A 25,405-nucleotide genomic window follows, 5' to 3' on the forward strand; every position below is an offset into this window, starting at 1 on the left:
GGACTCCGCTGCACGATCGCCCCGAGTCTCCACCCAGACACAGTCCTCTCGCCCCTGCCGTTCCCTAGCATCTCTTTAGCATTTTTATATCGGGGGCCGCGCTCTCTGGCCCCGGCCCTCGAACAGTTTAATATCGTGAGGAAACCCCCTTTGTAAAACGGACATGGCACGAGGGAGGACTTAACGGACACAGACTGCGCTCCAGCCCACAAGCAAAATGGCGGCTGTTTGGCTTCGCCCTGGTAACCTTGCCCCTGCCGGGCGGGACGGGTGAGCCCCGTGTAGTAGGAGGGAGGGGACAGCGGAGGACGCCATTTTCCCAGAGAGAGGCAGTGACATAGAGGGAGCGTAGGAGTCTGAGAGGAGGGAGACGGGAGCAGCAGCGGCAGCGGGGTTTGTACACAGGTCCCAAGGCAAAGGCGCTTCCCAGCTGGTCCCTGCAGGGTTCTGAGCGCCGAGCCGGTCTGGGGGACCCCTCTGCTCACTCCTCTTTACCAGAGTCAGCTGAGGGCTGCGTCCTGCCCAGGCTAGGGACATCCGCAGTGGGGCCGTTGCATTGTTTTGGTTGGGATAGGAAAGGGGCTCAGCTAAGGGGGAGCTGCTGCCTGGCCTGTGATCATTACAGGTGAGTCTCCTGTTATGATTATTATTCCTGCCGAGGGGGAAGGGGGTTCTAGTAAGGGTTAAAACGTTAGGGAGGCATCCCTTTACATCTGGGAGGGGTGGGGTGTGAGGTCCCCTCCCCTCTAAACCGTGCATGATTCTGTATAAATTGCTTTGGATTGTGTTTCACGTTGTATGGGTTGGTTTGAAAATGAAAGGGAGTCGTTATATCTTGTGAATATGGCGGGTTACTGTAACTGGAGGCGCCGAGGGGATTTTTTTTTTTTTGGCAGTTATGCCGGATTTATGCATTATGATTAAAACCAAACAAACCCAAGAGGGGATATTATGTGACCTACAACATAAATTTCTGTAGACCCAGAGGCTAAGAGCAGGGATGTGTAATAGTATGATTGCGTATTGGGTTGTATGTATGAAGCTTAGAAAATAGTCTCCCTTATCTTGTATATTTTTGTTTTGTGATACTAAAATGGCTCGTTATAGGCCTAATCTCTCTCCTTTCCACACCCCCACCTCCCTCTCTCCCTCCCTCCCTTTTAACATCTCTTCTGTGGTGTAACCTGGACAAACGGAAAACAGTTCTAAAGAGTTTCTGTGTCAATTTAAAAGGGGATGATTCTCCCCACCCCCTTTGTAGAGAATGTATGGAGCCTAAGGTATATTTAAAATACTCATCTTTGCCGCCCTGTTTTAGTTTTTATGTCTAGCATTCGTATTTCCTTATGTGGCACATCTAAATCTTTTTTTTTTTTTTATGGAAAGGCATTAGTGGAGTAGACCCTACTGCTGCAGACGTAGGGGAGGAGAAACAAACGGTCCACTGTGTAGTACTAAATAGGGGAGAAGAAATATAATGTAGTCTGATTATAAAGGTCCTGTATTCCCCTATGTTCAGTCATTTAGGAATGGGCGGTAGCTAAAAGTCCCGAGGTCCCTAAAATTGTATACACTACATTTGATTAAAGTCGGAACTTAAGAATGTTTAGCCTTAGTTTATTTACATCATCCTAAAGGGATTAGTAACGAAAAGGGCTTTTTTGTTTTTTGAGACCTACCTCAGTGAACTGAAAGAGATGGCTATGACCATAGGTAGGATACGTAAATGCTTGACCATAAACATTGTACTTTTAAAGTTACTTATGGTAAATGTGGAGTAAAAATTGTAATTTCCCTCTTTTGTCCTTTAGAGATTCTAAAAATGGCGGCCCCAGGCTGATGTTGTGGTAATCTAATCAGCTCGGGTCCTCCACACCCCATGCAGTGCGTTTGTCTGCAGCACATTACTGGCTTGTTATGTTTAAATGAAAAGGCTGTTTTCTTCAAATCATGTACAAAACATGTCTTGACTTTACTATGAATAAAATGCTGTATCCCAGCTGATTAATTTTATTGGTTATGTGTGTGAAAGGCAAATGAACGAGACCACTCTTACTGGTGGGGGTGGGGGAGACGATAGACTCAAGTAGCTTCTTGGGGGGTGTGTTTGTATCTTTGTGTGATGTGATATGCATGCCATATTAATCTCTTCACTTTTGTTTTAATAATGTTTTGGAATAATTCCTACGTCTATGCTAGTTAACCTAGGTATGTTTCACAATACATCTGTTACTAACACAATGACCAGTAATACTTATAAAAAAAAAAAGACAAAAGATTAAAACAATACTAACTAAATTCTTAGATAGTCATTGCCTTTGTGAATGTCAGGTTAATCTTTGACAAAATACTTCCTTTACTGGAGATGTTAGTGTTAATCTAACATGAATAGTTTAGGAATACTAGTTTAATGTTTTGATGTTACTGTTTAAGGAAATATCCAGACAAAATTAAAACCTGTTACTTTGCTTCTTCAGATGTAAAGCTTTCTTGCCCATGTGTAATTTTTCAGCATGAGAATCTTTTTTTTTGTTAAGTCATTAAATATATATTGTAAAGTGTAAAAACTGTCTGATAATGTACATAAACGTTTAAGTGAAACTACAGTACTTAGTCTTTCTTTCTTCCTGTCCCAAATGACATATGAACCTTTTAGTATCATCATAAAGAAGATGGTGTGAGGCTGTGTGGGATGGAGAAGCAATAAAGCATTCTTTTAGTAGTTGATATATTGAATGCAATTGAGAGCCACAAATCTCAGGAAACTTGTCATGTTTTTAGTATGTTAAACTAAAATTACAAAAGGTAAATAGAAATTTGTAAATTCAAACTCCTGCTGTCCCTACTTTAATGAGATGCAAGTTCCCATTTTAGTATATTATTGGAACCTTCTGGATTTTAAGAGCCAAATATGAAATACTATTCCAGTAGCAAACCATTTTTCAGTGCCTGAATAATTTTAACTTTACGAATATTACCTTGCACTGCTATGGAAGAATAGATAATTTGTTCTTTATATCTGTATCAGCTAAGCAATAAGACTTTGAAGGTATGCATTAACAGCCCCTCAAGGCATACCTTGTGTGTCGTGAGGCCAAAGGCTTGAGTGACTTCAACCACACAAGTAGTGCATTAATAGGACAGGGCATGCATTACTTGACCAACATATTGCTATAATATGAATTTTTAAAATTTTAAATCCATATATTATGTCCCTCAATTATATATTTTTAATAATTTGGGGATGGCTAAAGGGTCTGTGGTAAACTTATGGGGTTTTCTTGATTAGAATTCTGATAATTTCCATAGGTTTCTATTTTCGATTCTGTTGTCTAAATTTCTAATGCTAATAGGATTTGTGTGCAAATATCAAGAAGCAAAGGGGTATATCTTGCCCCTTTAGGAGCTAGTTTTCAATATGACTAGAGTCACATAAGCAGAATCTGAGGTATACTCTGCAACACTTGGTTTAAAACAAACAATATCCTATACCTTAAAGGTGATCTGAAAAGCGTCAGTAGTCTAAGTAACATCTTTACCCCTAGACTTCCTTGGGAATCAGAAGGTCTTTCTTGGTGACCTTGTGTGATCACTTTACTTCTCTCTGTTTCTCCATCTGTAAAATGGGGATAGTAATAGTTTACCTCACAAGGGTGTTTTAAGGCTAAATTCATTAATGTTTTTGAGGCGCTTGGATATTATGAGGATGAATACCACAGTAAAATCTATAAATAAATTAAACACAACAAATTTGAAATTAAAAAAAAAAACAGATTACCAAAAAAAACCCCGAACTGTCCTTGAGACTTGGTTTGAAATTTTAAAATTTCAAACCACTCTGTTTTAAGTTCCATTTGCACCAATGTATTTCCAAATGTCAGACTTAATATACGAGTAGTTCGTCAGCAATCTGGACTCCATGTACTAAGGCCATCTATATCTTTTTTGATCATCTGCGTTTGGAATGACTTTAGTGATCTGGGAAATACCTTAGGATATCAGAGAAAAATATTGGGGATGGTAAATACTTTTTAGCATATTTGCATGATAATACTAGGACTCAGATTATTTCTTTGGATTAGATTTCTGTGGTTCAGTTTTCTTGTATGTATAATTGGTTTAATATTTTGTTGAAGACTGATATTTATTAAGTACTTTGAGATCCTCTTATTTGTTAAACTAAACTTTCATTGGAATCTTACTGGCAATTTTTTTTTATTTAAAGGTACATTGTTTTTAGTTGGGACATTGAGAAACAGCAAGAATATAGAAATTGATTTCAAAATTTTAGATTCCTTAAAGGTCTGCAAGATTATCCTTAGCGCCCCATTCCCCAAGGATTTAAGCACATGCTTAACTTGGTCTAATATGATTTCAGTAGGATTAGTTGCAGAGCATAAAGCAATGGTGGGCAACCTGCGGCCCACAGCTGGTCAGGGTAATCCCCTGGCAGGCCGCGAGACAGTTTGTTTACATTGACCTTCCGCAGGCATAGCCGCCCGCAGTTCCCAGTGGCTGCGGTTCACCATTCCCGGCCAATGGGAGCTGCAGGAAGCGATGTAGGCCACAGGGCGCTGCGCGCAGTCGTCCTGCGGACGGTCAACATAAACTGTCATGCGGCCCGTCAGCGGATTACCCTGACGGACTGCAGGTTGCCCACCACTCGCATAGTCCTTTGGACAGGGTGTGGGGAAATCAGTTTGTTATTAAATTGGTTCCTGATATTTGTGACATCAACACATTTATTTACATTTGTTTATAAATCTCTCAAAAGCAAATTCTGTGAGACTGTGATCTGGGAACAGGTAGTGCATTTAAACAAACCATGATACAGATACAGTAAGTGAGAACTGATAGTAAGATTGAAAGTATACCTTCAGTTTTATAGGGATACCCTACCTATGTGGACTTCAGTTGAATTCTGAATACATCTCTTGAGAATCTGTATTTTAGCTTTCAAACTATGGAAAACATAAACTTTAACTTTATTGAAAAGCAGGTTTCTCTCTAAGTACAATTATTTATGTATTATTTTGTTTCTATTCTTATCGGCCACAAACTAAAAATTTAAACAGAAGTTAATCATGCTTTCTAAAATAACATCTGATTGTCTCTTGCACAAAATTTTGGATCCCCTTCACGCTACAAAGGAAGAAATTGTAATTTTGCTGTAATTTCCCAAGATGAAACTCTACTAATACTGTCTTCGTAGTCTTGTTAAAATGGAGTATAGCAACAATTTATAAAAAACATGTATATAAATGCTGCTGGCCTTTCATATATTAGCCACTAGAAATTTGTGAGATCACAGAGATTTTTCTCTTTCAAATTTCATAAAGATTGTTGTGCTGGTAGACAATTACTTTGATAAATTTATAAAACTGTCCCTTAACATTATATTATTATATAATAGATAAAGTTCATCTTTATGATCACTGGGGGCCTTAAGTAGAGACATCATTTAGTAGAATAAACTGCAAACTTATTATTTGTCAGATACCTGGTTACTTTACTGTTTCACTTCCTTTAATTAAGCCTCACTGACAAAATATCAATGCCTTGGATCCCTCTATTCAAAGGACTCTGAGTATTTTAAATAGCTTAAGTTTGTAAGGTGTTCCTACATAACATTGATTTTTTTTTTCCTTACATTTTTCTAACTTAACAAGTTTTAGAAATATTATGCTGGATATAATTGACAATTTAGTCAAGACATAATGAAAGTTAACAAGCCAGTGGAAGATTACTCCTCAACTAGAGGTGTGGTTATAATAGGGGAATGTTTAGAGCCATCTGGCTGTTACATCAGGCAACTGATATTCTATGCCTAGACAGCTGATCATGTCTTAACAGTTGGTTTGAGAGACTCTTTAAATGCTGTGAAAATACTTTTCACTGTAGATATATTTATTTTGAAGTTGAGGATCCAGAGGACTTACAGTAGAGAAGTGTTGCGAGGTTTTTCACGTATTTCAGTATTTTGGGGGAAAATGAAGTGGGATCACAATTTTTTTTTTTTATCATGGCTATCTGTTTTCTCAGAATACAGTTTTAGAATGAGACTGTTGAATGTATAAGAAATCTGAAAATTCTTATAATCAACTTTTGACTTAAAAGTACAGTAATTTCAATATATGTTAGGGCAGAGTTCCATCTCTAATAGCAGAACATTTAGTTATCTGGGGTGTGTGTGTCAATTTTCAGTATAAACTTTAAGCAACTGATAAAACCCCACTTCTAACATTTTAATAATTTATGCAGATTTTTAAAAAAAAAGTTTCCTCAAGGGATTTTTTTTAAGTCATTCACTTCCTGTCCCTGCTTTGCTGTCATTCACTCCAAGTCGTGCACAACAGCTGCTTAGGAAGTTTTCTGCATGTTTATGTGTTTGCATCCAGCAAAGATACTGAGTGGTCAAAAGTCGCAACTCCTACCTGTGTCATTTGGAAATGAATGTTAAAACCATCGTGGGCTAATGATACAACAGATGCCAGCTCAGAATTAAGCTGTCACAATTTAAAAACAGCAACAACAACAACCCTATAAAAATCTTTTTTTCTTCTCTAAGAAGAGAAAGCACCAAGCTACCAAAATAAATAGAAACTAGAATCCCTAAATATAACATAATTGCAAATCGAGTAATTTAGTTTTGGATGGACATTGCACTGATCACTAACATTTTCAGTTGCAATGTCTCATAGACTCATAGACTTTAAGGTCAGAAGGGACCATTATGATCATCTGGTCTGACCCCCTGCATGTCGCAGGCCACAAAGCCGTCCCTACCCTTTCCCTTGACTCTGCTGTTGAAGTCCCCAAATCCTGTGGCTTAGTGACTTCAATTGGCAGAGAACCCTCCTGCTAGCGATCCCTGCTAGCGATCCCTGCCCCATGCTGTGGAGGAAGGCGAAAAACCTCCAGGGCCTCTGCCAATCTACCCTGGAGGAAAATTTCTTCCCGACCCCAAATATGGCGATCAGTAAAACCCCGAGCATGTAGGCAAGAGTCTCCAGCCTGACCCTCATTGGCCATTATACTATTTACTTACCAAGGCACGGTATTCATTTGGCTAAAATCATGTCTTGAAAATGGGAACTGTAGTTTGAAGGGGATTGAAAATGCTTACGTTCTGTGTGCTGTGACTTTCTTGAACATAACTGAAAGAACTCTTGGGATTAAAATATGTAGGAATATGTATAATTTATATTATAACCAAGAAATCTAGCCCAGATTGGGCTTGTGGTAAAACAGTATTTTTTGTATTTGATGTAGTTGCTCAATATAGAGAAGAAACTCCCAACACTGAAAAGAAATTAAAAATTCCTATTTATGTGAAGGATTAAAACTTTCAGTCTTCCTGGGTTTGGATTCCCAGACTGAAGCATAAGGAGATCAGACCTTCTTCCAAATCCTGCAGGTTTGCCCAAGACACAAGTGGAAGCTCTAATCCAGCATCCATTCAGACGAAATGCAACATATGGAAGTAGGGGAAAACTACATGTGTGGGAATCCTACATCAGTGAAAAAATTTAGAATAAAATAGAAGAGTTTAGCTGAAAGGTCAGTCTTTGACTCAAATTAAATAGTTTATCCTCTTTGTATTACAAATACCAAGTGGAACAAAAAATGCACCAGAATCTCCCAGTACCAGAGTGTTTTTTCTATGCTGTTTATCAACTGGTAGTTGTAATAGTATCTGGTGAACGCAGTAAAATGTTTGGTATGCCTTTGTCACAGTTATAGGAAATACATGTTTAAAGTTTATTACTTTCTTCTGCCTATAATAGAAAAATGCAAAAAAAAAACCCACTCCTGACTTAAATATTGCATTCAGAACAGAGATTCAGAATGTTTCTTGAAAGATTTGTTATAATCAAGACTTTTCAGTGGATGAACCAGTGGTAAGTAAACTGTCACACATCAAAGAAATAAATCCATACCTGGCCACCCCACTAGATGAGATGTAACCTATTGAACATGCTTATTGAATATTGATTACACATAAATGCAGAAATACTCTACTTATTTGAAATGCTCTTTGTGAATTTTGATGGTGTTGTATGCTAATGAACGTTGAGATCTATGGAAGTTTTGACTCTGTAGTACACTTTCATAGAGAATCGTTTCATGAACACCTTTAAAATATCCCACTGTAATCTACTACTCAATGAGTATGTCAGATCATATGTTTGGAAGGAAGCAACTGGTAGAAAGAATATTTTAGGTAAGATCTCATAAGACACACCAAGCTAACAGAATTAGTAAAGGAGTGATACAGTTGAACAGAACTTGTTTTCCTAAATCAATTTTGCATGTAACAGTAATAGTTATGATACAGAATTATTGTGAATGAGGTGACAGACACTTTAATACAAACCAGTATTTCTTGTCAACTAATAACAAAATTTTGCAATGCCAATGCCAAAAGAATAAACTTTTCTACCATGCTTGTTCCCCCCATTTTACCTTCTTGTTCTTGACTCTTTCCAAATGTCTGGTGTGACATGGATATAGCTAGGCCCTCCTCTGAGTAGCATTTTTCTCCTCCGTCAAGACAGGCAACAAATTATTTTCTTCCCATTTTGTGTGGCCTTAGTAGTTACAGCTGGAGACTAGGTATTCGAGCATCATGTTCCCTGTCTCCTCCCCTCCCCCTTTTTTTGTTTATGTAGAATAAGCGACAGTCAGAGCTCTGTCTCATTCCTCAATCTGTTTACCCTTTCATTGATTCCCTCTCATTTAACTCACATTAATTCCAAAATCCACATTGATTTTTATCTCCTCGCTACCATTCTTCACTCTCTTCCTCTTGTATCTTTTCTCTTCCTAGCCTCCATGCTCTCTTACTTCCACTCAGATAGAAGGAAAAAAAGGGGTGAGGAGGAGAGAAAAGGGGAAGCCCAGAAGGCTCTCTAGTGGACTTGCAGAAGTATCTGGGGAAAGGGGGACACTGATCCCCTTCTACCACTCCGATCCCCTCTAGAAGGAAGCCAGTGGGGCCTCTGGAGCACTCTCCATCTCTTCACCAGGAGGGTGAGGCCCAGTGGAGAGTAGCTTCTTTTTGTGTCAGGACTTAAGTTAATAGACAAATGACTTGTGGATGGTACTGATACAGGAGTCTTTCTTTTCTCAACTACTTGGGTTGGCATAATCTACGTAATGAGCTCTTTGAGAGCTTCAGAGACCATCTTCAGATTGGACATTTGAGAGATGGAGACCTTACTGTTAGTTTTCCTTGCACAAGAGTCTTGAATTCCCTGAAGGTGCCATTGAAATTGTGGCTTGCTGGTCCTCCTTTCCAAACTTATTATTGCCAGCTGTTAGTGGATCAGTGGTTTTTCCAAGACTGATGGAAACCCATCTCAAGTGTGGAGTTTTGTATTGTTAATATTACAACCTACTGATAATGTTGCTCTTGCATCTTCAAACCTCCATGTAAACAGTGGTGAAGTAGTTTCTGAATATAGGGACTCAGTTAATGGGGAAACCAAGAAGAGCAGCTTTTTTCTGGGGCAGTTTGACTTTGCTAATATGAACATAATTTTTATTTATTCTACTGCATGTGGAGGGTTTTGGAGGTGATGGAGGGGTTTTGGTTTAGTTTTGTTTTTCCCCTGTGAAATTCCTCATTCGGAGGTGTCCTGGCTCCTTTATCTTTTTCCTCCTTCTGTCCCTTATTTTCTCTTCCTCCTCCTTCCTTTTTTATTCATCCTTTGTTCTCTTTAGCCTCAGAAATTTGGAATGATGGGTGCTAGTCAGTTTCTTAGCTTAGCATTGAGGGCTACCCCAAGAGAGCCAGTTGGGGTCTAAATCTGGACTAGTGGTAGTTCCTAAGTTTGCATTACTTGGACTTCGCTATGGTAAAGGATATTGTAGCACCTGGGAGTTGAATTTCCCCTTCTAAACTCTTAACAAAATCCTTACCATTTTGAAGGAGGAGAGCTTCCTTCAAGATCTGGCCAAAGGTAGTGTACTACTTTAGTAACATCCAGCATAAATATTCATTCAGAGTACCTCACTTAATTGTTCTACATATCACTGGAATATTCTACACATGATCTAATCTCTATATTAATATTCCAAATAACCAGATTTGTGTTTCTGGAAAACGTTTTCCTAATACTGTATTTTGAACAATGATAAATGCTGTAGGGTAGCCAAACCTAAAATTGTTTCTAATGAAGTTTTTCCTTTAGCATATGCTTTTTTTTTTAATACTTAACAACATATTTTAAAGTTCAGGAATGAGAGTTTATAATATGATGGTGCTGCCACTACTATGGCTTTGAAGGAGGCCATGATAAAAATTGTTTTTGCTAATGGATATGAAACTATTAAAATGCTTAATGTGGAGGAAAAATAGGAAAATGTTTGTTCACATTATCTATGTTCTTGTATGTTTAAAAAGTTTACCCAAAGAGAGAATTTTTAAATATTTGTGCTTAAAGTATGGTTTCTTTCCCCTTTGTGTAGGTGCCCTGCTCCCTCTCCTCACTTTCATATTTTAGTATAAGGCACGGTTGGGTCTTTTTTCAGTCTTTTTGTAATGATTTGTGGCTTTTGGCCAAGTTGTGTTACGCTGAGCACCAGCACTAACATGTAGTATAGAATGGATTTCTTTTTTGCTAAATTTCATACCAACCTATTGAAAATAATTATAAATAAATTTGTGGGGGAGTAACTTTCTGCCTTGGAAGCTTGTTTGTCCATGCTCAGGAGTGGGAGTAGGGACTGGATAACGTGGAAAGAAATACACATCTCTTCCAGTGAAATTCACCTTATTTCTTTTGATTTGTTCGCATTCCCTAAAAATGAGTGCATGTCCTTTTTTGTTTGTGCTCCTTGACAATTATACAAATAGACTACCTCCAGGAAATTACCACTCTAGTTACCCTAAAATTAACATAACTTTGGTAGTAGTTTTACCCATGGTTTCAGTTGTATATGTTAATTTCTTCTGAGCACATGTATAGAGGAAGAAGTATAACATTCAAACATTCCATAAACAGTTTGCTTCTCCATAGTGATCACAAAATGCATAATGTAGCATAACAAAATTTTAAGAGAGAATATTATTCTCAGCTGGAAAGACTTAAAATGTCTACTCAGCCTACCAAGTATGAGTAGATTAATTATAGTAAGCACATTAAATCTTACCTTATAAAATATTTTTTTATAAAATGCTTATAGAAACTGCAGTCTAGCCTTTGCACCTATGAGGAAAGATAGTTGAAAGAGGTAGCTGGAGCTGAGAAAGGAGGGGTCCCTTCAATTTTCCCTATTTATTTTTTCAATTACTGAAATGTTTTGGATGGTATGCTCCTTTCTCTGTAAAGGTGCTGGTCAGACATGTGGAATAAGGATGGTAACTTGGTTTGTGTATCAGCAAATTCCTGTTCAGATGGTATTGATGCCAGGACTTAAATTAGGGAAGCAAAATTGCATTGTTGCTTCTGTATAAGAACTGGTGAATTTTCTACTTGCAGCCCACACCTTTTTCCTTCCCTTTCTCAAATCTGCAATTAGAAATATGACTTTTTCCCCCTCCCCCCAGATTTTCACTCTGTTGCTCAGGGAATACCTTCCAGCGATAGTGTATTGTGATTTTCTCTACATATACAACGGAAACTGCAGACAGTCTTAATATGACTGGATCCCAAGTTTTAAAACACTTAAAATGTAATGGTCCTCTTTTTGCTGTATTTTATAGTCACTTTTATTTGGAGAAAGTGGGTTTTTGTGTGTGTGTTTGTTGTTGTTGTTATTGATAGGCTCTATCAAAATTAGAGGCTCTTGCCTATCTTGCTATCCGCTTCATTTGCTTGTTGGATGCAAGTTAGATTTTATTCCTCAAGCTGTGGATTTATCAGTTATAGAATCAGAGAAATATGGGGCTGAAAGGGACTTTGAGAGTTCATCCAGTCCATCCCTGCACACTGAAATAGGGCCAAGTATATATCTAGACCATCCTGGAAAAGTGTTAGTCTAACCCAGGGGTCTCAAACTCAATTTACCTTAGGGCCAGGGCCAGTCCTCAAATCCTCCCAGCGGTCCAATAATGTCTCTGAAGATGGTGTTCAGAAAGGAAAATGTTTATGTTGTGTTTTTTATTTTGAATTTCTTAGAAATAATAAAACTGTCATACAACTTTATACAATTCTTTGCCTGCCAGAGAGTTTTTAGTGTTTGCCAGACACCTGGCAATGCTCCAGTTTTGTCAGTTTGCTGATGTTTGGCCTCAGTGACTGAGCAGTTGAAACCTTCAGGATTGCAGCAAGGTGTGCATCTGATAGTTGTTTGGTATTTTGACTTGTTTATATTAATTGTGGGAAAAAGTGATGCTGCCTCCATGGCTGACTCTGCCCGGCAACTAATGATGCTGCCTCCATGGCTGACTCTGCCTGGTGACTAGTGATGGTATCTCTCTCTCTCTCTCCCCCAGCCAATGGGAGCTGTGGGGGGCGGTGCCTGTAGCAGACAGAGCTGGCAGAGTGGCTGCATGGGTCTCTCCTCCGTGGGCCGCAGTGTGGAGATTCTCGGGCCGCAAATGGTCCACAGGCCGGGACTTTGAGCCCCCTGGTCTAGCCTATTCTTAAAAACCTCCAGTGATGGGGATTCCACAACCTCCCTTGGAAGCCTACTCCAGTACTTAACTATCCTTATCGTTATTTTTTCCTAATAGCTAACCTAAATCTCCCTTACTGCAGACTAACCCCATTACTTCCTCTCTTACTTTCAAGGGACCTGGAGAACAGTTTGCTCACCATCATCTTTATAACAGTCCTTACTATATTTGAAGTCTGTTATCAGGTTGCCCCTTACCTCCCTCTGTCTTTTTTCCTTAAGACTAAACATACCCTGTTTTTTTAGCTTTTCCTCATAGGCCAGGTTTTCTAACCCTTTTATCATTTTTATTGCTCTCCTGTGGATTCTCTCCAGTTTGTCTACATTGTTCTTAAAGTATGGTGTCCAAAACTTGATATATTACTCCAGGTGACAGCTCACTAGTGCTGAGAAGAGTGGGACGGTTACCTCCTGTGTCTTCCATGCCACACTGCTGTTAATACACCCCAGAATATTAGCCTTTTTCACAGCTACATCAGATTGTTGGATTCTTTTCAATTTTTGATCCACTATAACCCCGAGATCCTTTTCAGCAGTACTATCACCTAGCCAGTCATTCCCCTGTTTGTAGTTATGCTTTTGATTTTTTTCCTTCCTAAATGTAGTGCTTTGCACTTCTCTTTATCGAATTTCATCTTGTTGATTTCTGACCAGTTTTCAATTTGTCAAGGTTGTTTTGAATTCTAAACCTGTCCTCCAAGGTACTGGCAACCCCTCCCAGCTTGGTGTCATGCACAGATTTTATAAGCATGATCTCCACTGTGTTCTCCAGGTGATTAATGAATCTATTGAATAGTACCAGACCCAGGATAGACCCTGCAGGACTCCCTAGATACATCTCTCCAGTTTAACAGCAAACCATTGATTATAACTCTGAGTATGGCTTTTCAACCACTTATGCACGCACGTTATAATAATTTCAGCTGGGCGACATTTCTCTACTTTGTTTCTGAGCATGTCATGTGGGGTTGTGTTAAAAGCCTTACTGAAATCAAGATATATCACGTCTACTGATTCCCTCTCCATCCACTAGACTAGAAACCCTATCAAAGAAGAAATAAGGTTGGGTTGGCGTGATTTGTTGTTGACACATCCATGTTGGCTATTACTTATCACTCTGGTATTCTTTAGGGGCTTACAAATTGATTGGTTGATAAGTATTTTTTGTTCCAGTATTTTTCCAGGAATCAAAGTTAAGCTGACAGGTCTGTGGTTCCCCAGGTCCTTTTTGTTTTCCTTTTTAAGGACTGATGCTAAGTTTGCCCATCTCCAATCTGGTCCTCCATGAGTTCTCGAAGATAATCGCTAATAGTTCCAAGATTGCTTCGGCCAGTTCCTTAAGTACCCAACGGTGAATTTTTGTCAGTTCCTGCTGACTTGTATACATCTAACTTATCTAAATGTTGTCTAGCCTGCTCTTGCTATATATTATGTTGTGTGTTTCTTCCCCCTTGTTGTTAATATTAATTATGTTAAGCATCTGGTCACAACCTTTTAGAACCTTTTAATGTGACCTTTTTTTAATTACATGTAGTTTCCACCATTTGGAACATAGCAGGTGCAAGTCATAGATTTTTTTTTTTATTATTATTATTATTATTGTGGCAAAATATCCTCAGATTTTTTTGGACATGGGTTACATAATCACAGTATCTATTTGTGGTGATTTACAAACAGTCTGGTAGCAGTTACATGTGATTTCAGTTAAGTTTGCCAAGAATGCAGTTTCTTCCAGCCCAAGGCCAACCATGTTGTTCTGCAACTCAAGTCTTTACTAGCTCTGAGTTTTAGAAGCCCAGTGTTGGAAGTCCAGTCTTCTACATGACAAAAAGTGCTACCAACTTGCTATTTACAATGACCTGCAAAGGAGAAAATAATTTGGCTTTTTCCCTCTTTTTTATGATGTATGAATAAGCAGAAGGTTTGAAAGCTTTTCTGTTTCTGCTTCGTTTTTACATTAGATATTCAGGTCTTGCAAACTATTTTTGAAAACTATGGTTGGATACAGAAGTACTAATTTTATGATATGCTAAAGATGTGAAACATGAATTTTATGTAGGCTATTTAAAGCTGTAAACTTCTATTTAATACACATGGTGCAAAACCCCTTTTTAAGGACTAAGTATTCCAGCCCCTTTAAGTACTAGAAGAATCAATAGCTGGAAGTTAAAACTGGGCAAATTGAAATGGCACTTTTTTTTAAGAGTGAAGGTGATTAACTAATGGAACAAACTACTAAGGGAAGGTGGTGCTTTCTCCATCTCTTGAAGCCTTCAGATCAAGACTGGATGTCTTTCTAGAAGATATGGTTTAGTCAGACACAAGTTATTGGGCTCAACATGGGAGTAAATGGTTGAAATTTGATGGCCTATGTTGTATGAGAAGTCAGGTTGGATCATCTAGTAGTCCCTTCTGGCCTTAAAATCTGTGAAAAGAGAGAGTTGAAAAAGTTCCTAGTGTATATCTATGTCATTCAGAGTCCTCCAACAAAAACATGGAAGGAGAAGACTTAACATTCCTATCTTTAAGGTCTTGCTTACATGAGAAAATTGTAGTAATTTAGAAACTGATATAGTTAAATTAGTTCAACTTCCTTCTGTGGAAACTCTTATTTAGAGTTGAGTGCCTTACGTCATCTATAAATAGATAGGAAATACCTCATTGTACACTTAGAGGAACATCAACTTTTTTTAACAAAGAATAATAGTTTAAGGTATTGAATCCCCCTCTGAAGTATGACTTTGTCGGGGGCGGGGGGAAACAGTGAAACGGCCTATACAAAGTGCTGTTAAATGCACTAAGTAAAATGTAAAAACAGACTTAGTTAATTTTTTCAGTTATAGTCTTGTTTGTGATTGAGGTGATTGTGCTGTTTACTTCCTTGTAAGGTCTCTATAAACTAGGCAATAAAATAAAATAAATCACTGGTACTCCCAACACCTGTCACAGTCATCTCTAAAAAGCCTTATATTCCCGTATACAAAAAGTTGGCTGTAGTCCACGAAAGCTTATGCTCTAATAAATTTGTTAGTCTCTAAGGTGCCACAAGTACTCCTGTTCTTTTTGCAACATATAGAGTGCACTAACTTGAGCAAGTTTTTACACTACTTGTACTGGTACATCCTACAGAGATGAATTGGAAACCTCACAGGTTGCAATCTCACCAGTATAGCAGGTTCTCCTTGACTACTTTTGAAACACCATGCATAATACACCTCTACCCTGATATAACGCTGTCCTCGGGAGCCAAAAAATATTACGCATTATAGGTGAAACTGTGTTATATTCAACTTGCTTTGATCCACTGGAGTGCGCAGCCCCGCCCCTCCGGAGCGCTGCTTTACCACGTTGTATCTGAATTTGTGTTATATCGGGTCGCGTTATATCGGGGTAGAGATGTAAATATGACCCAACGAAATAAAAATATTTTAATTTTTATTAGAAAAAGAGTAACAATATAAATCTAGTGACCATCAAAACAGACCTGTCTTCTGCTACTATACAGCAAAATCTAAATAAAGTTAGAACACTAACTACATTACCATTTAAAAAAACGTACATTGAAAATCTAAGATGACTGAGATGCATTTCCCATGCATTGGACACCTGAAAGATGGCTGGTGGGAGGGGAATTAAGGAACATTATTGAAATGCCATAAGAACACAAACCAGAAAATGCCCTCCCTCCACCCACCCCCAAAAAGAAAATCTTGTATCTCAGACTTACTTACCCCATAGATGTTCCTCCCACCACTTGCCTTCTAAGGGGCAGGAACATATCTCTTTTAATGGTCCTGAGAGGAACACGAGAGGAAGAAAAAAAATATTAGCCCAACTGAAAAAGCAGGCCTGCAGCCCCCGCTCAGCCAAAGTCCCATCAAAGCAAATGGGACATTCGAATTGGGCCCTAAACAGTGGCAATTTTTAAAAGAAAAGTTAATGCAATTTCAGAAGATATGACCAGTTTGCTTGCTGCCTCAAGCACTTACAGTAGTGCCAGGTTAAAAGATAGTGGGAGAAGAGGGTTCAGATTACTTTTTTGCTATCACTTCATTCCATCAGTAATATAAGGACATAGCATCACACCATCTCCCCACACTTTTTTTTTTTTTTTTTAAAACAATGCATAATGAATCTCTTATGGATAACTTATGGAACCTATTGTTCGAAGATGCTGAAGTTGAGATCCTACTAGGGTTCAAAGCAAATTAAACACTCAATAGATGAGAATATTCACAATGTTGAGAACAGTCACTGTGACTCTAGGTGACTATAATAAAAAAAAAAAAAAAAAAAGAATCTAAACCTTCTTACTTCAGGGAATAAGCCAGCCACTAACTGACAGGAGTTAGGAAAAAGCTTTCCCAAGGGGTAGGCTATTCATTATCCTCTGCATGGTTTTCTTTCTCCTTCATCTGAAACATCCACTGGACTACTGGCTTGGTCCTGTATGTTAGTTCCTGTAGTCCAAGCATCTACTCTGGAGAGATGCATAAAGAATCATCAGGTGGGTATATCAGGAATATCACAGTGTAGCAGATGAAGACATTTCAAATTCTGGACATAGTGTAAATAATTTCTCCTTCTGCTTCTCCAGGATTCCCTTATTAGTCTGAAATGACTGTGTTTGACATGATGTGATGTTACAAAATGCAACCGTACCTGCACCAGTTTAGTTGCCTGGTATAGATGAGCGCCTACATTCCCCTCCCCCCTTCCCTCCCCCATGCTGAGTACCTACCCAGAGTAAGGGCAGAAATGTCCATCCGTGGCCGGTACAACATGAAGAATTCCTTGAGTATTGTTCACAAGTAACACAGGTTTTGCTCCTGAGCTAGCTGGGGATATGCAGGTGTTGCAATGGCAGTGCATTCAGCTCCTGGTGGTGGAATGCCACATTTTTGGAAGAGTAGTTGAAGAACGTACCACCCTCAAATACTACTACAGCTTTCTTTGCTGAAGTAAGGAAGGTTGCTATGTCCTGTAATTTTAAGATGGCAGTGATAAATAATGATAATGAAGGGGTCTTGAAGAATCTCTCTTTGTGGAAAGTACAACTTAAGAATTTTAGATCAGTTATACAAAGTGGATAAGTATATCTGTATATTCTTTGGCTGTTATATAATCAGTGAAATTTATTGAAGTTCATCAGTTTTCTGGTTTTATTGAAAGTGGTTGAAATTGGGCCAAGAATCTAAATGACTAGTTTGCCAGAGAAAGACCTACCTATAAAAGGTGTGTGTGTGTGTGTGTGTGTGTGTGTGTAATGCCCCTGACCTGTTTCTCCCCCCCCCCCCCCCCCCCCCCCCCCATTACATCAATTTTGAACTTAATGGTGCTACTGCCTTTTCTGTTTACATCAGTGCTGAATATTCCCCCTGCGACCCTCCCAATTACTTTTCTGCACTATTTGGGCACCTCTTGAATTAATGCCACAATCACAGCAAAAATCAGCCTAGGTCATTAGACATTAACATGCTAGTAATCACATTTGTGACTTTGTGACACACACTGGCAATAAATCCTGTAGGTTTGTATACCTTCAGAAAACGAATCTGTTATCTCCCTGCTTTATTGAACACTTTCTGGTTAGTAGTTTTTATTTTCTTAAGTCTCTGTTTTGCCAGTCACATCTTATACTTCCTCTTATAACCATTGTGCAGACCTGGGTCACTTAGTCCACCCCAAATATCTTGTGTACACAATGAGCTTATTGTTGGATAATCTTAGTTGCTTTGTGCAAGAAAATAGACATAATAGCACGAGTCAGGTGGCATAGTTCTTCTCCACGTCCCTTGCACCCTTTCTTTTGTTTCAGTCTCTGCTGACATGTGGCTTTCCAAATCTTTACAGTGTATTTTTTGGCTGGCTGGCTCAACAACACTGAAAATGACAGTCAAGGCAAAGTCACGTCCAGACTATAATAACTCTAAAATGTTACCACTGAACCTCTCTGTCCCAAACTGTTTTTCAGGATAGGTTTTCCTAGTTACATTCTGGTGTTAATTTATCAGTATTGCTGCCTGGGGGCTGACTGGTTCAGGGCATAGGTAATGTGAAGCCTTTCATTTTGTAGCTGCTAGTTCAGATCAAGCTGAGATTGGCAGAGACCCAACCCAATGGTGTTACCGTTTGATGGCTGTCTAATTTAAATGAGTGGATCATCGTCTCAGTCGAGTTTGGTATGAATTGGCACCCTTTTTGAGAGTCTCAGAAGGGAGGTAAGTAAGTGGAAATTGAACTTCACTCAATTGTAGAGGTGGTCCCTCCAGTTTAATGTTCTAGCATAAAAGTAGGATAGTGTGAGAATTTGTGCTGCTGCTGCCTGTTATCTGTCTATCTTACCTATTTGCAGTGCATCCATCACTGTAAAGTTTGATATACTTTTTCTTTGGCTTAGAGGACTTCATTTTCTTGGTCTCTCAGGAATAATAAATTCATTGTAATAAAGTAAAAATTCTTACTGTTCCGAAGATGTTGTCTCTGCATAAAATACAGTTTGGTGTCCATGGCATCTGACAAAACATAACCTACTATGCTTCTGTAAATACTGGGAATTATCTCCATGAAGTAGGTGACCTGACTTCTCTACAGTTAGTATATTTGGTAATTTGTCTAATGGTCTAAAAAAGACATCTACTCCAACAAGAACAAGAGAATTGGGAATGGTAAAATATCCAGACTCCTTACTCATCTCATGAGGAAGTTTAATGTGATCCATTCTAGACTTTTTCTTCTAGTTTATTAAATGTGTCCTCCTAATGCTAAGCATGTGCACTTTTAAAAATACAAAATATTCTAATTTAATCAACATCAATGTGAAGTCCTTCCCAATCCACGTCAGGGAAATTCGTTGGAAACTATCCTTGTCAATAAATTAAGATTTCTGTTCTAAAGCTAGGATTCTGTTGAAAATGCCTGGTTACTAGTACACTCCCTTCAAACCAAAGGGCAGTTATCTTAAGTACCACAGTTGATCTTAACTGTTGTGGTATCCCATAAGGAGAAAAGTGGTTTTAAAAATAGTCAAGAGCCCAAAACCGTTATGATTTTATGGGTCAAAACCAACAGCTAAAACCACTCTTTAACAAACTGGAAGCAAATGTAATTTACTGGGCACAGGAATTATATGCTTCATCCAGAAGCACTGCTCAGCAATCTGCATTCTGCACAGTCGAATGTTTGAGGCTGGTCTACAGGTGAATTGCAGTAGTTCAGTGTGGAAGTAAGGAAGACATGGATAGTTGTGCTGAAGTATATTGCTAAAAGTAAAGACAGATATACGGAGAAGTGCCATCAATTTGAGTTTAAGATCTCACCTCACTTGGCTAATCACTGCTGGATAAGTTACTGCTGACTCAGTACATCTTAATTTACTACTTTAGTTCTGTGGAGTAGGAACAGATTAGTGATATAATTCTGTTCACCCCTCTTTTTGCTTATACTCTGTACTTTATTATGGCACCCCTGCAGAGGGGAAGAAGAGAAGGTTCGAAGTGCAGTGTCATGGAGGTCGGACTTTGTTGAGTTATGTATAAGTCAAAATAGATTCTCACTCACTCTTGTTAGCCATATTGACTCTTCAATGCTTGCCAGAGTAAAATATAGCAAACTTATTTTTTTAATCAGAACCCATAAGAAGATTTGTACAATATGTAATATTCAGAGTTGTACTTGAATAACAAGGAGACATTTTGTTAAATAGTCATAAACTCTTGTCTAACTCATCACCTGAAGAAACTGATCTTTGTTCCTTAAGCATGCATGAGTTACCTCCCTTCTTCCTCATTAAAATTGAGTGGATTCACTTTTTTCAGTTTTGCATTATTTGCTTATAAACCAAGAGTACAATAGTAACATTGAGCCTAAAGGTCCAGCAGTCATTTTAATACATGTTAACATTTTATTATTCCATCTGAAATGTACATAACTATGTCTATAATCAGACTACATGAAAGCTCTTCAATGAAAAAAATTAAAAATAACATTGTCCTGTTTTTAAGGATCTCTCTGAGTTTTAAATTATCACATAGAATTTGGAAGAGTTAGGATACCTATCAGTTATCCATCACATAATAAACATTCTTCTTCCTTAGTTTGGTTATTGGTTGAAAATTGAGTGGGTAAAATGAGAATTGTGGCCATATTAGGTTATCTGGTGATGTACTCAGTCTGTTCTAATAATGGCCAATCATGACTGAAGTGAGAATTTTGAGTGTTTGTGGGGTATGTATAACTGTATATATGAACAGAATGATTTTATTTTTAACAATAACAGTTATTCAAGCAGGGTGGTGAAAGTTTTGTTCATATATATAATCTGTTTTGTATGCAGTCCTTTACTTTTTAATTCTAAAACTTTGAGGTTTGATCCTATACTCTCTGTGTTCATGTTTAGATTTTTGCCTCAGATTTTTTTGATTGAAAGCATGGGAAAAAAGCTTCCTTCAGAAGTATTTTAAGTTATGAGAGCTGTCCTACTGAAGATGTTTGTTTGTTTATTTTAAAAAGCCCATGCTGATAGGGTAATATATTAAACTAAAGCAAATTTTAAAGCTTTATAATGTTTGCCATAATCTGAATATTTTTTGTCCTCATGCTGATAACAAAATGAAATTATTATAAGATGTCTTAGCACAGGGTGCCATTTTAAAACGCAGTGTGGAACTGCCTGCTTAAAATGATTTGTCTTCATTGTTTTTTCTTATTTTTAAACAGGGTTTGTGGATGCACTTAGATGTTTGCAATGAGCACTGTGGCTGGCATGCCCCAGTGTTTTGGATACCAATGCACAGGACTCCATAGTAATCGAATTTATCAGAAACGAACGTCATGAGCATAGTGATCCCGTTTGGGGTTGACACAGCAGAAACTTCTTATTTGGAAATGGCTGCAGGCTCAGAGTGAGTATTTTTAACATAACTGCTAACTTTGTTATTTTTTCTTTTTGTGATGTGCATTTTCGAATAGAGACTTCCAAAATATTTTTACGTAATTGTTTGAATTTTAATAGCTATTTTTATTCACCTACTTTAGCTTTATTTTTTCTTCATGTCAGTACTTTTTTTTTTCTTTTTTTTTTTTTTTTAAGAAAGAAGCAGTATTTGTCAGCAGTTCAGTTTATCAAAGGGGATAGTTTTAAATAAAATATGCTTTACTGCTTCAAATTTTTTTCTCATGTTGATCATTTTGGCTTCCTTAAAGTATGCATCAAAACCTAGTTGGTTGTATTTTGAGTCACAAATGTATCCTTTGGTGCATGGAATTACGTACATGAAATACTGATAATCTGGAAGGGTGTTTTAAAAAATACATTTTCATAGTTAATATTTTTAATTTTGTTATAATGCATCCGATTACATTTATTTCTCTCCCAATATTTTAGTCTTTCTATTTGGTAATCCATTGTTTTTGCTTTTTATAGCTGAAGTGGCTAGCTTAAAGGTTTAGGCATATATGTGAAATAACTAGACAGACGCCTAGGAATCACAGGTTCAGCTCGGCCCTTCATCTTTCTGAGGTAGATAAACTGCTCAAAAATCCATTTGCTTTATTGGGTGTCAATCAGATGATACCTAAAGTCTGGCCCAGTCTGTCTTTTGTAGACATCAAAAACCTCATTGCACTCCTCTTAAGAGTCCTATGATTCATGGGATTGGAAGGGACCTCGAGAGGTCATCTAGTCCAGTCCCCTGCACTGATGGCAGGACTAAGTATTATCTAGAGCAGCGGTTCTCAAACTTTTGTACTGGTGACCCCTTTCACATAGCAAGCCTCTGAGTGCGACCCCCTTTATAAATTAAAAACATGTTTTAATATATTTAACACCATTATAAATGCTGGAGGCAAAGCGGGGTTTGGGGTGGAGGCTGACAGCTCATGACTCCCACCCCGTATAACAACCTCGCGACCCCCTGAAGGGTCCCAACCCCAGTTTGAGAACCCCTGATCTTGACTGTCCCTAACAGGTGTTCGTCTAACCTGCTCTTAAAAATCTCCAATGATGGAGATTCCTCAACCTCCCTAGGCAAGTTATTCCAGTGCTTAACCACTCTGACAGAAAGTTTTTCCTAATGTCCAACCTAAGCTCCCCTTGCTGCAATTTAAGCCCATTGCTTCTTGTCTTATCCTCAGAAGTTAAGGAGACAATTTTTTGTTTACAATTTCCTCCTTGTAACAACCTTGTATGTACTTGAAAAAAAGTTATCATGTCCCTTCTTAGTCTTTTCTTCTCCATACTAAACAAACCCAGTTTTTTCAATCTTCCCTCATAGGTCATGTTTTCTTGACCTTTAATAATTTTTGTTGCTCTCCTCTGGACTTTTTCCGATTAGTTCACATCTTTCCTGAAATGTGGCGCCCAGAACTGGACACACTACTTCAGTTAAGGACTAATCAGCATGGAGTAGAATGGAAGAATTACTTCTTGTGTTTGCTTGCAACTCTCCTGCTAATACACCCCAGAATGGTGTTTGCCTTTTTTGCAACAGTGTTACACTGTTGACTCATATTTAGCTTGTGATCCAGTATGACCCCCAGATCCCTTTCCACAGTACTTCCTAGGCCGTCATTTCCCATTTTGTATGTGTGCAGCTAATTGTTCCTTCCTAAATAGAGTACTTTGCATTTGTCCTTACTGAATTTCATCCTATTTACTTGAGACCATTTCTTCAGTTTGTCCAGATCATTTTGAATTATAATCCTATCCTCCAAAGCACTTGCCACCCCTCCCACCTTGGTATCGTCTGCAAACTTTAGAAGTATACTCTGTATGCCAGTATCTAAATTATTGATGAAGATATTGAACAGAACCAGACCTAGAACTGATCCTTGTTGGACCCCTCTCAATATGCCCTTCCAACTTGACTGTGAACAACTGATGATTACTCTCTGGGAACATTTTTCCATACAGTTATGCGTCCGCCTTATAGTAGTTCCAGCTAGGTTGTATTTCCCTAGTTTGTTTGAGACAGTCATGTGAGACCGTATGAAAAGCCTTACTAAAGTCAAGATATATCACATCCACTACTTCTCCCCTTATCCACAAGGCTTGTTACTCTGTCAAAGAAAGCTATTAGGTTGATTTTGACAGGATTTGTTCTTGACAAGTTCATGCTGACTGTCACTTTATTACCTTATCTTCTAGATGCTTGCAAATTGATTGCTTAATTATTTGCTGTATTCTCTTTCGGGGTACTAAAGTTAAGCTGATTGGTCTGTAATTCCCTGGGTTGTCCTTTCCCCCCTTTTTATAGATAGACACTATATTTGACCCTTTTCCAGTCCTCTGGAATCTCTCCCATCTTCCATAACTTTTCGAAGATAATCGCTAATGGCTCAGATATCTCCACAGTCAGCTCCTTGAGTATTCTAGGGTGTGTTTCATCAGGCCCTGCTGACTTGAAGACATCTAACTTGTATTCTCGCCAGTCTGATTAAAAAGATGTCCCTGTTGTTGTGTGGTATGCTGACCACCTGGTTGCCACTCTCCACACCAAAGGTAGCTGCATATCCATGTTGTTTGTGGATTCTTTTGGGATGAAATACAGTACAAAATATTTTCCATGGAGTACAAATGACTGATTTTTTTTTAATTAACATAAAGTAGTAGTATCAGCACCATCCCAATAATCTCAGCATGTCTAAGAATAACCTTTGTTAATTTTTGTTTCCTCTTTTTTTTTTTTTGCATTAGTCGAGTATGTAGCAATGCAACAGGTTTTGGTTTTGGCAGGAGGTGAGAAAAGTAACCCAAAAAAATAAAATCTTGCCTGTATAGAGAGAGAAGGTCTCTGTAATGCACAGTATAATATATGTGCTTATAAATCTTAGCCATGATTATTTTTAAAAAATGAAGTCAATGGGAGATGCTAGTTATTCAGCATTTTCGATCATCCGACTGTTTATTTCAGAGCCGAACTTTAGTCACCTATTTTTGAAAAATATTAGATCATATGTAAATTATATTTAGAATCCAATAGGAAAGTCAAATTTGTAACTTACAAATTTATAAGTTATAACTTGTAAATTATAACTTGTTGTTTATCTTTCTAGTCTTTTGAAAGAACTTGCATTTTGAAACTTGCCAATAGACTGTCAGTCACAATGAATATAGATTAAATGTTCTTAATCTCTTTCCTTAGGAGTCTTGCCCCCACCCTCCTACACACACAGTTTTAATTTTGTCCTGTTGAAACCATACAGCTTTCATGGTTTTGCACAGTTTAAGAACATATTTGCATGGTTTAGGTGTTGGAAAAATTGACTAGAATTTGTTTTTACATATTTTCTTTCATGCTTCAGGTCTCCTGAAGAACTTCGAAAGTAATAAGATATTAAATAAAGGCAGTGGAGTTAGGTTTCATCAAGATGGATGAATTGCCATTGTAAACTTGAAAAATGGCTCGCATGCGTCCTTTAATATTAAAACCTGTTGAGTCAAGGGGGGAATTTTCCCTTAAACACGAGCGTTGGTCGTAATTTCTATGAAGAGTGAAATAAGTTTTCTAGCTTTCACCTAGAAAGCTTTTACAGATGGGGCCTAAGAAGAAATCTGTTAGTGTGTCTTTCTTGAAGGGTATCTCCTTATGTTTCATAATCTATACTTTTATACTTAAGACCATGTGAAGAGAATAAGTGGCAAGAGATGCACAAGCTTATGCAGTCAGTATTGTAGGCTGGTTGATATGCCACTGTTTGTCGGGAAAACCAAAGGATTCTATACCGATGTTTTAGTGACAACAGAGAATCCAAGACTTGCTTCAGCCAGAGTTCAAAACAG

At 38.0% G+C, this 25,405-nt stretch overlaps 1 protein-coding gene across 4 annotated transcripts in view; it reads left to right on the forward strand.

The window, feature by feature from the left end:
• The first annotated feature begins 284 nt into the window (after positions 1–284).
• KMT2E (lysine methyltransferase 2E (inactive)) overlaps positions 285–25,405 on the forward strand; it is a 117,068-nt gene continuing 91,947 nt past the window's right edge. For 3 of the 4 annotated variants that reach the window (XM_034766232.1, XM_034766258.1, XM_034766248.1), the window contains exons 1-2: positions 285–625; positions 21,343–21,527. In XM_034766232.1, the coding sequence (XP_034622123.1) occupies positions 21,457–21,527 (71 nt within the window). In that variant the 5' untranslated portion in view covers positions 285–625; positions 21,343–21,456. Of the gene's footprint in view, positions 626–18,700; positions 18,846–21,342; positions 21,528–25,405 lie in introns of all 4 variants that reach the window. The other variant, XM_034766242.1, reaches the window with a different exon arrangement.

Source organism: Trachemys scripta, chromosome 1 (assembly GCF_013100865.1).
Source record: "Trachemys scripta elegans isolate TJP31775 chromosome 1, CAS_Tse_1.0, whole genome shotgun sequence".
Taxonomy (NCBI): domain Eukaryota; kingdom Metazoa; phylum Chordata; order Testudines; family Emydidae; genus Trachemys; species Trachemys scripta.